Source organism: Clarias gariepinus, chromosome 8 (genome assembly GCF_024256425.1).
Source record: "Clarias gariepinus isolate MV-2021 ecotype Netherlands chromosome 8, CGAR_prim_01v2, whole genome shotgun sequence".
NCBI lineage: Eukaryota > Metazoa > Chordata > Actinopteri > Siluriformes > Clariidae > Clarias > Clarias gariepinus.
The window spans coordinates 32,533,471-32,548,599 of NC_071107.1; the positions used below are offsets into that span (position 1 = coordinate 32,533,471).

Genomic DNA, 15,129 nt, shown 5'->3' on the forward strand with positions numbered 1-15,129 from the left:
CCATCTAACCCCATCCTCTTCTCTCACACCAACTAACTTCATGTCCTCTCTCACTGCATCCATACTGTTAATCTCCTCTTTGGTCTTCCTCTAGACCTCCTGCCTGGCAGTTCCAACCTCAGCATCCTTCTACCGGTATATTCACCATCTCTCCTCTGAACATGTCCAATCTGGCCTCTCTGACTTTATCTCCAAAACATCTAACGTGGGTTGTCCCTCTGATGAACTCATTCTTGATCCTATCCATCCTTGACACTCCCAAAGAGAACCTCAACATCTTCAGCTCTGCTACCTCCAACTCTGCCTCCTGTCTTTTCTTCAGTGCCACTGTCTTTAAGCCGTAGAGCATCGCTCGTCTCACCAAGGTCTTGTACACTTTTCCTTTCATTCTTGCTGATCACACTCTATCACACAACTAACCTGACACTTTTCTCCACCCGTTCCAGCCTGTACCCGCCTCTTCACCTTCTTTCCACACTTTCCGTTGCTCTGGACCGTTGACCCCAAGTACTTAAAATCCTGCACCTTCTTTACCTCTGCTCCCTGTAGCCTCACTGATCCTCCTGGGTCCCTCTCATTTACACACATGTATAAGAATTTAGTGCAATGTTTAATTTGCATAGAAAGTGCCGTCTTTCTTAACGCTGTCATGCAAAAGGAGTCAAAAATCGATTCCTGAGCAACCGATGTCAGCTAATTCAGGACCTTCACTGTAGACAGCACCTTGTAACGAGGGACGTATGAGACAGTGACTTAAGAAGACTCCTAAGGGACAGTTCGAGAAATACACTTAGAAAAGTTATTACTTTACGTAAGATATATCTTTAGAGTCTTCTTAACTCGCAAATAGTGTGCGTTATAGAGAAACTGGCTCCAGGTCAATATTTTTTTCCCCTGTACATTTGAACAAAAGCAGAAGCAGTGGCAGATTTATTTTTTGCCCAATTGTTGTTTCTGTTACAGAAATTTACATAATTGCTAAAAACTATAGACATATTAGTTATATTTGAATTTCTACTCTCGAGATAGTGGGAAAAAAATCTATTCTGTTATGTACTCTTTTTTTTTTACTCGATTCATTTATCACTATACTGACTCTAAAATAATGTGTTTAAAATTTGTTATTAATTAAAAATGAATTCTAAAACTAGGGGGTGACAGTATGAGAGTTTGTATGTGTTGCAGTTCCTCTATAATCCTACAGGTGGCGTGTATAATCCTCTGTGGTAGGAGCAGACTATTTACTGAAGGTATTTAGAATTGAAATGATTGAAATCTTAAAAAAAAAATTGTGATATTTATAAAATCGTCATACTAACAGAGTCACAATACAAACTGAATATCCATGGTCCCCTGTATTTCCATTCCTAGTCCACACGTCTGGAGGATGGAGCCAAGAGTTTCACCCTTATAGTCTGCATTTCTTGTTAAAAAGAATAAACCACCATGAAGACCAGAGAGTTGTTTATGGGAATAAAGCAAGCACTTTTTTATGCTTAGAATAGAGGAAAAAAATTAGCTATTTAAACAGCTATTTGAAAAAAAAAAGTTTCGTCTAAAGTTGCTAAAGTCCAAGTTTTATAACACTTTTAGATTTGTATTTATTTATTTATTTATTTATTTGATTAAGCACATGGTTTTACAGACTTTTAAACCTGGTGAATTATGCTAATGCATGATAGTGGACAAAATAGCTATAATAGAAACTTGTCGCCATTTGGATCATTCTCCAAATACGCCAAAATACGAGTTCCTGACCAGCCAAATGTCTTAATTTCTTTATTTTTTATGATGTGTCATTACTTTAAGTCGCAGGAGTGATTAATTGTTAGTGATGTCATAAGCACAGGCCATTACACCAGTGACAGCTTACACCACTGACAAATTTCCATTAAACATGACTTTCCAAGATGGTGTTAACAGCATCTCTGAGCTGACATCGTTAATCACAGCAGTGTTAATCAAGTGTTCGATTAAATGCTGCTTCCTGAAGTGGTTGTGCGTTCCTCTGTACTGTGATGGAGTTTTTTTTTTTTTAAATGATTGGTATTATTTGTAACATTTATGATGATCATTTACTGTACATATTGGATATACTTTACAGGATGTGGACCCTAACAATGAAGTTAATAGGATGTTTTGAGAAAGAGATAAACATCTGCTCAGATCTTTTGAAGTGGTACAACTGGAACTTTTTTTGCTGTTTTAAAATAAATATTCAAAGTGATTTGTGTAAATTGTGCCTTTTCACAGACTGGTTATATTAATATCAGCATTTTCTTTGGGATGTGTGTGTATATGCGTAGATGGGTCAAAAGGTGATGTCCAAGCAGATCAACACCAGAGAGCCAGTAAAAGGTGTGCTGATGTCATACACCATCACAGACTTGCGCATCCCCGTGTCTTACGAGGTGGGTCTCACGCCCATCACCGCCTTTGGTACTGGAGATACCGTCACCCGGACCATCCAGTACTCTGAGCGTAAGTCCTCACAACATGTTCATGAGACAAAAACAAATGTGTGATATTGCTAGTATGGAGAGGAAGCACTGGAGACTACAGTATATATTTCTATATTAACGTCTTGCACTTGTATGGTGGATACTTTATTCAAATTTAAATTTTATTTGTCACATACACAGTACGAAATGTAGTGAAATGCTTATACGACCGCCAGTGACCTTAGAGAATTAAAGCTTATAATAAGAAATAAATATGAATAAAATAAATACGATAGAAAAATTACATAGAAAAATTAGAAAAATTAAAAAATAGAAAAATTTAAAAAGAACAATTGAAAAATTAAATGAAAAAGAAAAATAAAAAAATAGAAAACTTAAAAAAAAAAATAATAATAATTAAATAGAAAAATTTAAAAAAGAAAAATTAAAAATTAAAATAAAAAAATTCATACAGTAGTGTGGTGAAAACATCTATCATCAGGGCAAATAATTAAAATATTTAAATAATCTTTACTTGTATTAAACATCTGGATCCATGCACATGTTGGTATTAAAATGTTTTTTTAAACTCCTCCTGCTATTGAAAAACATGGGTCTATCCTCCTCACATTTGCTGACTGTAAGTTCAGCTCATTAGTTCCGAACAGTAGACACCACGCACGGAGCCGTGCAAAGCAACAGTGTGGAAGAATGCGAGTGCTCCAGTTAACAGCATGTAATTTGTTACCGTCTAATCCAGGCGTTTCTTAATTTCCACCCAAGGCTGGTATAAATAAGGGTGAATGTTTCTCTCTTTAAAGCCTACTCATAAATATAAACGCTACTATGCGTTGCGGTGGTAATTAAAATTGCAAACAGGCCTCCCACACACTTGTGAGCTTGAATTAATAGTTGTAAAGTGACGCGTTGAGAGCTGTTCTCCGGAGGAGAAATGATGTGTTGGTAATTATAGGAGAATGTAGAGAGTTCAGAGAATACAAAGAATGATCTGCTAAATAACACTAATACGCAGCATCTAAATAAGTCAAGACGCAGAAATTTGCCTGGTACTGTAGGACGTTGGTGAAGTCTTGCTGTCCTCAGATACAAGCTGGAACCAGGAATATAATTTGAGCATCATCTCATTCTATGTATGATCAGTCGATGTATGATCAACGCTTTGTAATCAAGCACTCCTTCTAAAACGATGTACAGTTACAGTAAATGGAAGGCTAGTGCACTCTGATGGTTGTACTACTCACCAACCCATACGCTTAGAAAGAGGTTTGGGACTCAGCCTCATGCTAAAGGCTAGTTAGCGTTATAGCTTGTGTTGGAAGCAGTTACCACGGAGGCTAAATGTGATGTTTACGATGCCATAATCAGATGTGTTTTCTTGCTGAAAAAAAAAAGTGCTCCGGTGAATGTGGGTTTTGTCAGGCAGCTGCTCTCCCCTCTGCCCAGTACTCGTACCGAGGAAGATGAGATCAACATTAGTGGCAATATTAGCATTTTCAAGTTTTCAACCCGTAAATAAAAGATGGACGATCTACTAATTTTACCGGGAACTCTTACTACGAGGGGTGTTCAAGTCAAACCGGGACTTAGGATGAAATGTCTTGTGAATGAAGACGTGAATTTGGTTTCTTCAAATTGTGGAAGAGACGCATCTCTATGTGGCAATCATTCACCAGCACCACTTGGACATTACAGGAATTCGTCCGGGAGTTATCGCCCACGTCCCCCGTACGGTCCTGACCTCGCTCTGAGCCGGATCCACATGTTAGGAGTCTGATCCCGGCTCTGGCGTACTGAGAGAACTTTCTACCTCGATGGTGTCCAAGCACGAGATAGAAACTCTGGGATAAGTGCATTAGTGCAGCAGGGGATTATAAGGATTTTTCTTTTCATACTTTGTTCTTCTGCACAGTCAATAGTCCCGGTTTGACTTGAACGCACCTCCTATAATTTGGCTCACTGGTGGTACGCGTCCAATGGAGTGAATTTCCTTTGTCTAGGAGTTGTCTAATGTCTTTAAGAATTCCTCAAATCTCTTATGAAGTCTCTTTATAATTCCTATTTTAAGTGGATGATATACTGTTACTGTAAAACTTTTTTAGGTTGAAGTTTAGATCAATGTTTAATGCGATGAGTCTTACAGTTATTGGTAGTTTCTGAGAATTTCATTGTATTTTCTCATTCTTTACAGCCTATACTTATCCAAGACCTTCAGGTAAGACAGACTTCTCTTCCTCTTTTTGTTGCCCTCTCTATTGTCCTCCCTCCCTCTCTCTCTCTCTCTCTCTCTCTCTCTCTCTCTCTCTCTCTCTCTCTCTCTCTCTCTCTCTTTAGTTCTGTTTAATTAAATTCAACATGGCTCGGCTGCCAGCCCGCTGCCAGAGCTTTGCCAAAGTGCTACAATTATAAAAACATAGACTAAAACAGATTGGAGGACAAGTGGAGCAATTTGGAGAGCACGGCAGGATGCGGATCGCTGTGTATTATGTCAAACCGCACGCACACACGAGAAAAAAAAAAAAAAAAAAAACGAACCAATTTTAAAAAGGAATATAAACAGCTACGCAGGGAATCAGTGAACACTTAGTGGAATTAGGTACATAACTTCTTTTCTTCCCTCGCATGGATTTTAAGAAGCGGAGTCACGCTTAACACAGGAACATGAGAACTCTATTTAAGATTTTGTAAAAGCGCCTGTGGGAAAATATTTCTTCTCCCGCATGGATCTGACATTGCATGCTAATCATGTTTAACGCTGCATTTAAATGGGAATCGTACAAGAGTGGATATCCCTGTCCTCTCCCAACTCTCACACACTCATTTTTCTATTTCCTTCTATCTCTATCATCCTTCCTAAAGAGCCGCAGGTCATCATCTGCTTTTTTAAATCTTTAATACGCCCACGTTTATATTTTACCACCCACATGAGTTTCTCATCTCCCTTCCTCTTTGTCTTTCCATTAGATCACGTGTGTGGTTTCGAGGATGTGCGCATTTGTGGCTTCTCCCAGGATCGCAGTGACGTGTTTGACTGGACCAGACAAAATCATTTGAGTCAAAACCCCAAGCGCTCGGTCAACACAGGGCCTGACACTGACAGAAGTGGGACCAAAGAAGGTAAACACTCTGGTGGTGTATGCGCTATATAGAGAAATCAAGGCTACATGCACACGGAAGGGAGTACTCTAGGGAGGAGATAAATGCATGAACTGAGGAGATTCCTGAAAACAAAAATCTGTGTCATTTACGAACATTTCTGTCCGTTTGTTTCAATATGATGATCTCATTGGCTTGAGCAAGTTGTCAGCAATGCTACGTTCACATTACAAGCCACGATGTCCCTTATCGATTTTTTCTTAATTAGAACAGATTTGCATGTTGTGATAGTAATTCATAACTAATTATTAAATAAATTTGATCTGACTCTAATGTGGACGCATCTGTCCTCTGAAACGAGACACGTGGACGCATCTGTCCTCTGAAACGAGACGCATGCATGTTTCCATGTTTCAGATATACATCCGATATAGGACCATGTACGAAAGTAAGGAAGAGTGACTTTAACACTAGAAGCGCCGCGCCAGTGTCACCTACTTATAACGCGGTTCAGCGGTCATTTGACTAGATGGCGCTTTCACCAAGAGCAAATAGTTTAGCTCCAAGATCAACTTGCACTTGGACAATGCGCCATTCATTCCCGCGTTGATAATCAGCGGTATCTTTTTTTCATATTCAACTGAGAAAACCTACTACAGAGTCTCTAAGGGGACAAACGAAGAGGGAAAAAACGGCAGAATGTTTTGCATTATAACCCAAAGTTTTTGGCATGACTTTTTTCTCCTCCTTTGTCCATCTAGGGGCTTCGTACTATAACAAAAAGAAAAGCTCTACTTAATTTTATATCGTATGGAGAAAATGTATTAGTTTGTTCATTCTATTCGAAGCTTCTGAACGTCTCGGATGGAGCAGGAGCAGCGATTTAGTTCTGAACTCGCTTCCGTGAAATTATCTCAATTATACTTTTTTCTCTCAATTCTGAGATTAAAGTCAGAATCTCAAGTCGGAATTCTAAAGCAAAAATGGCAGAATTCTGAAAGTGAAGTCAGAACTGTGAGCATGAGGTCGGAATCTGGGGTTTAAAGGCAGAATTCATAGATTAAAGTTAGATTTATAAGAAAAAGTCAGAATTCCAAGTTTAAAGTCGGAATTCTGTGGAAGAAGGCAGATTTCTGGAAAGAAAAAAAAAAAAAAAACAATAGTATTTTGAGATTAAATTCGGAATTTAAATTAAGTTCGAATTCCAAACTTTGCGATTGCTGGCAAAACTCAAATCTATATTTTGTACTGGTGGCCCTAATCCTCTTCCATACGAAAGATCCGAACTGAATAGCATCTGATTTGTGTGTTCAGACAGCCCTAAAAAAAAAAAAAAAAAAAAAAAGGAAAAAAATGAATCAGACAAGAGTAGGGTAAAAAAAAATAAAAATCATTTGAGTGTCTTTAGGCTGGTAAAGTGGACGCAGCTTTATTTGACTTTTCAGTCCACGTTTTCTGTCCCTCACTTTTAAAATGCTTGCGTTTAAGGCTGAAAAAAAGGCAGAATTCTAAGATTAAAGTCAGAATTGCGAGTTTAAAGTTAGAATCCGGGTTTAAAGTATGAATTTATAGATTAAAATCAGGATTTTGAGGGAAAAAAAGGTAGATTTATGAGAAAAAGACATTTTCTGTCCCTCATCTGGTGTTTGATGATTCAAACGCCCAAAATCCCAGCCCTTCCAAATGTATTGCATTTAGTGCTGTGTTTATTATCGAGCCTTTGAATCACAAAACAATAAGATGCTTAAGTGGATTAGCAGGTGAAAGATTTGTGAATTTGAATTTGTCTCAAAGTCTTTCCCTTTAATCGGAGCTACAGTAGATCAAAGAAAAGAGGAAACGTCAAGCTGAGATTAGTTTAACTGACACCGGAGGAAGAGGAAAGTTCGAAAAACATTCATTCCAACTGGTACCGTCTGTGTGTCCTTCTAACAGGTTATTACATGTACATAGAGACATCACGGCCACGTCTGAAAGGAGATAACGCACGTCTCCTGTCTCCGCTTTACAACGTCACGGCGGCTCGAGGTCCCTCGGGCTCCAGCAGAGTCCCGTACTGCGTCTCCTTCTTTTACCACATGAACGGAAAACACATCGGTCAGTACCACATCACTGCACAGAGGAAGACAGAGAGGAGTGTGTGTGTGTGTGTGTGTGTCTGTCTCTCTGTGTCTGTCTCTCTGTGTGTGTGTCTTGCCTGAGAGACAGTGAACGAGATGGATAACTTATTTTGAGTGTAAAAACATTGAGCTGTAAGTTAAAATGACATCTATTTGGCCCTAGTGGTCTACGATAGCTAGGTGTGTGTGTGTGTGTGTGTGTGTGTGTGTGTGTGTGTGTGTTTGTGTGTGTATATGCGCAATTGTCTTTTTTGCTGTTTGGAACCTTTCCAGAGACGAATCCATCGAGGAGGAGGACATCTGTCACCGTTCTGTCACACTAATGTTGTGCTTGCAGATGTGTGAGGCAAACACACATACGTATATACACACACACACACACACACACACACTCACACAGTTGGTGCTTGGAAGAAAAGTGGAGAGAAGAAAAAAAAAAAACGTTTGTCGCTGTTGCAGTTGGTACATCCTTGTGCCCCTGTCAAATTATCAACCCTGCCTGTTCTGTCACATCAAGGGTGTGTGTGTGTGTGTGTTTGTGTGTCTGGAGGTGTTTATATAAAAAGTCTATATTAAGGAGTATGGTGCAGCCTCATATAACCAGTGTGTAGGTGTGTTACAGCCTATGGGAAGGTGTTCGATGTCGGTGTCGTTTTATTTGGGGACATATGTCCCATTATCCGTCTCATTATCCATCAGTCTGTTAGTGATGTTATGTCTGTAAATGTGTGTGTGTTCTAAGTGTAGCCTGACTTTCTTTCCCTTTAAAGGAATGCCTTCGCCCTTGAGCACTGCACCTTTACAAAACTGATGTGTAGAATATCCCAAATCCTGAGCACACCCTGACCTCGGTTTAGTATCTCGTGATGTCATTACTGTAAGTCGGCAGTTAAAGGTCCGCACATGCGCGGAAAAATAATAATAAACTGCTAAATATTTATAAGTGTAGTGATTTATTTTAATCCTTGCCACCTTCTTCTTCTTCTCATATATCATGTTTTTATCGTATTACATTTGACGGCAAAGCAGCAAAACATGATTCAAGGCTTAAAGGGCTTAAAGGCAAGTGATTGTGCTTAAAGGCAAGGTTTAGCCGCTGGCTCAAACGCTCCTACTCAAGAAAAACCTGGCAGCGTCGGATGTGTGAACGCTGCGCTGCGAAAAAAAAAAAAAAGCAACAAAAAAACATGGAAATGGGTATGAAAAGTGTGAGGATGTATGCATAAATCAGAATGATGAGATTATTCCTGATCTCCCACCCCTGCCCTCCTGCTCCCACCTTCTCCACTGTTCCCATAACGATCCTCTTCAGACTCAAATATGAGGAACGTCCCAACTTAACCTTGGACTGAAGAAGCTACTTGGATGACTAATGAAACGTAAATTCCTAACTAGAATAGAAAGAAGTCCTCACCTGGATGACTGAGAGTCCTCACCGACAGCCGAACTCCCTGGGATGGGAATAGAGAAGAACCTTGAGAGGAACCAGACTCTACAGGGAACCCATCCTCATCTGGGTGATGACTGAAAGCAGGGATTGATCTGCAGTCATACTGTGAGTTAGGAGGCTGAAAGCTCAGTATAATAGGAGAGGAGTTTAAGTTCATATTTGAGCCTCAGTTACAAAACTGAATTATTAAGCGACTGCAGTCACAAGTTATCAGAGAACAAAGCAAGTTTAGCTGAGACTCACCTGAAGCTTTTGCAGTCCCTCCGAGCTACATCGAGTTGGTGTCTTACAGAGTTACGGTGTATTTAGTACAAATTTACACGTTTTTGTTTCTCCAAAACTAGCAGTATGGGTTCGAAATGAGTTTGAAAAAGAAGCTCAGCTGAACCGTGGAACTCATTTTTACATGGAACGAGGGTTGTTCGAAAAACCCAAACTTGTCCCTTTATGATCCCTCCGAACCCAACTTTAAACGCGAGTAACCTTCCTTTTCCAAACATTAACACCAGTTATCTCGCTAACTCTGAGTCGCAACGAAAGAACAACAAATATTTGACGTTTAAATGACACGGATCACTGTTTGCATGAAACGAGATAAAACCTTCAGGAATGTGTGTATAAATACAGATTTCTGTCATTCTTCTGTCTGGCTTTTGTTTTGTTTAGCAGTGCATCCGAGTGTGTTTTCCCGCGTATCGCTAATTATCCTCGAGTCACTTGAGTTGCACTGACAGATTCTCCCCGTGTGTGTTTGTGTGTGATTACACTCTATGTTTAATGATCGCTCTGCCAGCTGTCAGTTGACAAATTAAGAATTGTCCATGTGTACGTTGCGGTGTTTTAGTTAGCGGCGTTTGTTTGTGTGTGTGTGTGTGAAAGAGAGAGAGATTTGTTTCTGCGTGCGACCGAGTGTGTGCGTGCGTCCTGTTTGACGGCAGGGTCACACCAGGCCGGTGTCTGATTTACGGCGATGCGAGGGCGCTATCAGTCACTCTGTAGACCCTTCATCACACGGTTCTCCATCAGAGTGCTATATCCAGCAAACAGATCTTCCATCCATGTCAAAACACACACGCACGCGTACACACACGGTGACTGATTTATGGATGGGCTTTGAAGTCATATGCCTATGATCTACAATCTCCTCCATCCCACCAAGCATAATGCATGTGGTGAATTCAAGAAGTCCTTTTTTTTTTTTTTTACACTAAAGTACACTAAATCTAGATGAAACTTTTTTTTGCAAGCATTTAAAAACTTTTTCTCTCTTCCTTCAAACACATTCAGCTCTTTACCACGTTCTACATGTAATTAACTTTTAACCCTGTGATCCAATACAACTGATTAGAAATAAAGAAAAAACGTCTATTGGCCGGTTGGATTTCCTGTTTAAGGTAACAACACAAAATCGCACATATTGAGCACTATTGTCCTGTAGTAGTTAACAATTTAAATATAATTATTTTTTCCCCTATCGCTTTTTAGAAACATAAACGAATACAATTTGTTGCCTTTTTTAGTGGTTATCTGTCACCTTATGTCTCCAGGGTTGAGGGTTCAAATCTCGTCTCTTATTATTTCATGTATATTATGAAGAACCTGAAACAAATAGAATCGCCTCTGCCCGACTAAAGAGCGTAATCAAGAGGCCTGATATACACACACTTTATAACGTGCAGCACACGTTACAACAAAGCTGAAACAATGATTAACAAAACTGAACCATCTAATTAGATCTACTCTAATCTAAACCAAACGTTTTTAAATAAACACAAACATCAGTCACTTTGTTTTTGGCGAGCCAATCATGGCTTCTCATTAATAAGCAACGAGGACGGGCATTCCTTTATAAATATTGCAATTTCTGCATTTTTATGTCCTCTTATCATCCGGAATGGGTGCAGCCATGCTGTATAGTCGCTCTCCGTCGGCCCCCGTCGGTGGAGACGTAAGGTAAACCCGGGCTGCCTCGGCCAGAGCTCTCGTCATTATTATTTTTGTGATGATGGTTTTAGTCTTTTACACTATGCAGAGTTACTGTAGGCTCAAGCCGAGGGGTGATTTACAAGATCTAACTGCTGCCTTTGTGGATATAATTTTCATTCTTGAAATATTATATGCTGCGTTCTTAAGTGCCGAATATGTTTTTTTGGCAGACATTTACGCCCATGTCTGCCAATAAAAAGAAAAAACTTCGCATTTTGCAAATTTGACGACTTTTAGAGACTTGGTAATATTCCCAGACTGGTGACGAGATGTTGATGCGGTTGTCGACTCGTATATTTTACATCATCACAATATCAGTTCATGTGATCGCCCTGCTGAGGGTCAACCGATCTGTAAAAAATAAGTGAACATCGTCTGATTCCGATTGGCGCCAATCAATCAGAGAACCGCTAGGATCAGGGTTTGCGACTAAGCGAACATACAGTAAGGTAACACATCTAAACATGGATCCATCCAACCATCCATCTAGGAACCTCTGTAGACCAACTAGAGAGGCCAATGGTGACCATTGTATTTAGGAACCTGGAGGAACCTCCAGTCAACATGAAGGTCACAAATGCTTTCACACACTCCAGGCAATTTGTGCACACCAATTAGTCTAAACTGCATGGGAGGATACCAGAGTACCTGGAGGAAACCCACCAAGTACAGGACATGCAAACTCTATGTACACAGACCCCGAGGCGGGAATCGAACCTAGACCCTGGAGGTGCGAGGCGACGGTGCTAATCACTACTGTAAGTTGGGTTGCAATGTTCTCAAGCAACATCTTTATCGTCTCAAAAGTGGAAAATCAAGTGCTTGTAATATGAATGAACGAATTTGCGAACCTCCATTGAAACATCAAAGTGTGTGTGCACTGTTGAAAGGTGAAAAAGTAAGCTTTCATTCATTTCACTGCTTTGTACCCGGAATCACTGCTTTGATTTCTCTTCCCGATGCTTTCCTCTTTATTTCGAGATCCTGCGCTATAATTATCTGCCATTTGCTCCACATTCGGCAGAGACATCCCTCAGATTCTCTCAGCCTTATGAAAAACGGTCACACTTTCTCCTCGGGGCCTGCACCGCTGCTGATTTCAAAGCATATGTTTTATTAATTCCATTACTATTTAAGAGACTGAAAAGAGACAGCACATCCTTAATGAAAATTATAATCGAAAGAAGAGGCACGTTAATCACAATCAGAATCACCCGAGGGTGCTCATTTCACATACGCCACACATGGACATACATGCACTTAAACACACACACACACACACACACACACACACACACCACTGGCATGCATCATTATAGTGATAAAATAAAAAGACCTAATATTTTGCCTCAATGAGGTTGTGTGCAAGGTTCTCTGACTGCTCTTATTTTTAAAAAGAGTTCATTTTTATTATAAAGCAATCCACTGCCCCTCAGATATGTTCAAGGTGTGGAAGGGGAAAAACCTGATCCACCATTTAACCCCAAATTCTTGCCCAAGCAACTCCCCCTTTGTGCACTGCTGTCATAAGCATCCTCTTTACCGAGCGTCAAATCTCCATTAGCATCGCTAATCACACTGAGAAGTGCCATCATCTGTGCTTAAGCCTGGTGTTGGCTCATGGCCAGCGCTGTGTACATAATCTGCTAATGATTAGCTTAAGCGTTGGCATGTGGGCAGCTCAGTGAGCACAGACTCCAGACTTGAGAGCGAAGCAAGGCTGTCTGAGCCCTCGTTGCTCAGGGCTTCCCACAGAGAATCAGGCATCCCTGTTAGCAAGCAAAGGTCTCAAAGGTGCGCCATTCATGCGAGGCTAACATTAACAATGTCCTAAATTAGCACAGTGAGAAACGGTTGTGCATGGCTGATGATACCTTAAATCTAAGACAACAGCCTCTGAGAATTTCAGGAGGAATGCCAGCGGATCTAAGACGACGAAAAGGGGGAAAAAATATGACATTTTTTAAAAAGGCCACAAAGCCCAGATGTTTATTTTTTTTTTTTCAGTTACTTCACATTAAACTGATAAATTGTTCGCCGGGCGTGGCTATTATTCTGTCCTTTTCAAGGCTGAGTCTTATTCTACAAATGTGGCCAAGCCAAGTTGGTCAGCGTTTCTGGATTTGTTTTTTAGTCCTTAGCTCTTCTTTTTTGTCTTTCGGCTGTTCCCTTTTAGGAGTCGCCACAGCGAATCATTTGCCTCCATCTAACTCTATCCTCTTCATCCTCTTTTCTTACACCAACTAACTTCATGTCCCCTCTCACTGCATCCATAAATCTCCTCTTTGGTCTTCCTCTAGACCTCCTGCCTGGCAGTTCCAACCTCAGCATCCTTCTACCGATATACTCACAATCTCTCCTCTGAACATGTCCAAACCACCTCAATCTGGCCTCTCTGACTTTATCTCCAAAACATCTAACGTGGGTTGTCCCTCTGATGAACTCATTCTTGATCCTATCCATCCTTGTCACTCCCAAGGAGAACCTCAAGATCTTCAGCTCTGCTACCTCCTGTCTTTTCTTTAGTGCCGCTGTCTCTAAGCCGTAGAGCATCGCTGGTCTCACCACTGTCTTGTGCATCTTTCCGTCCATTCTCGCTGATACTCTTTTGTCACATAACTAAACACACTCTCCTCCACCCATTCCAACCTGCATGTACACACCTGTAATCCTTGGCTGTTGTTCGCACCTAATTCGTTTTTTTTTTTTTCAATCATGCGCCTGGGGAAATGCACATCATCCCTACAGTACTAAGACTTGGGTCCACTTCTTCATACATTAAGAACTCTGTGGATCAGAAACACAACTCAATCGGGAATTAGGCAAGCTCATGGTCTTTCATCTGTGATGCCTGCGCCAAATTCTGCATGACGAACTTGGTAGTTTTAATAAATAAAAATAAAAACTGAACTAGAGCTCTTCATGTACTTTATGAATGTTCTAGTGTACTAAATGTTTGATTATTGCTCTCAGTGAACAGAATCACACGCATTGCTGATCCGGGGCACGACAGCAGCTAAACTAGAAATAATTTATGAGAACAGAGTTTCCAGGTTCCTGCTGAAATTTTGAATCTTCTAAATTATGCTAAGTCTACCTACTGTAGGACCGTACCACGACTACTGATTTGTTTGTGTTCTTATTGGTATTCTTATTCTTTTCATTTTTGTAAGCCAGAACTATTGGATTTACAGCGGAAGTAACGGCTTAGGCAGTAATGGCGCGTAATAGTCAAGTCAAGACTTACCCCTGTGCCTGACTGTCACACGAGTCGGTCAAAAAGACAATACGAATGTGCATGAGAAAGCACGTAAAAGTCACACCACGTATGTCTGATAAATGCTAAGTCTCTCATTTATTTTGATTGGGAAAAGGAGCGAACGCCTTTTAATAAGCTTGGTCCAATTGCCAAAATCCCAGATGTCCCTCCTGGCTTTCCTTTATCCTCACTAATAAGCTGTCCTGTTTTGTTTTGTTGCCATCGTTCAGGGTGAAATCCTAAGTCGATCCCCTGAGATCACTGAAAAGAATGACTCACATTTTAAAACCGAAGGCTTTTCTGTTATTAACAAAATCCTTCTTTTTGTTGGGTAAAAACTGCGGTGCAAAAGGCTGTACAGTATATTGTTATATAATTTACAGTGGCTTCCATACGTTTAAACTTTTCCACATTCCTCATTGTTTCAACCTCTTTATTATAGCAATATTATGTGTATTTATAAATAAGATACAGTGCATACATAATCAGCGAATGACAAATAATTCCATGTAGGCTTTTTAACATATGTATTTTCAGCTGTAATGTACAGAAATTTTCCATGTTGTCTACTTAATCTTAAGCCTTAGCTGAAACGGAAAGACTGACTTTATAGCATCCATCCATCCATTCATCCATTCATCCATCTGTTGGAACCTTTGTAGTCCAACTATGGTACGTGGAGGCCAGTGATGACCATTGTATTTATTTCCACAACCATGGTAGGACCTCCAGTCATGTTCACACACACATTCACACACT

General features: G+C 40.2%; 1 protein-coding gene across 2 annotated transcripts in view; it reads left to right on the forward strand.

Annotated features, from left to right (window-relative positions):
• LOC128528989 (MAM domain-containing glycosylphosphatidylinositol anchor protein 1) overlaps positions 1-15,129 on the forward strand; it is a 200,069-nt gene that overhangs the window by 158,973 nt on the left and 25,967 nt on the right. For both annotated transcript variants that reach the window (XM_053502259.1, XM_053502260.1), the window contains 4 exons: positions 2,307-2,481; positions 4,651-4,674; positions 5,424-5,576; positions 7,491-7,652. In XM_053502259.1, the coding sequence (XP_053358234.1) occupies positions 2,307-2,481; positions 4,651-4,674; positions 5,424-5,576; positions 7,491-7,652 (514 nt within the window). The remainder of the gene's footprint in view (positions 1-2,306; positions 2,482-4,650; positions 4,675-5,423; positions 5,577-7,490; positions 7,653-15,129) is intronic.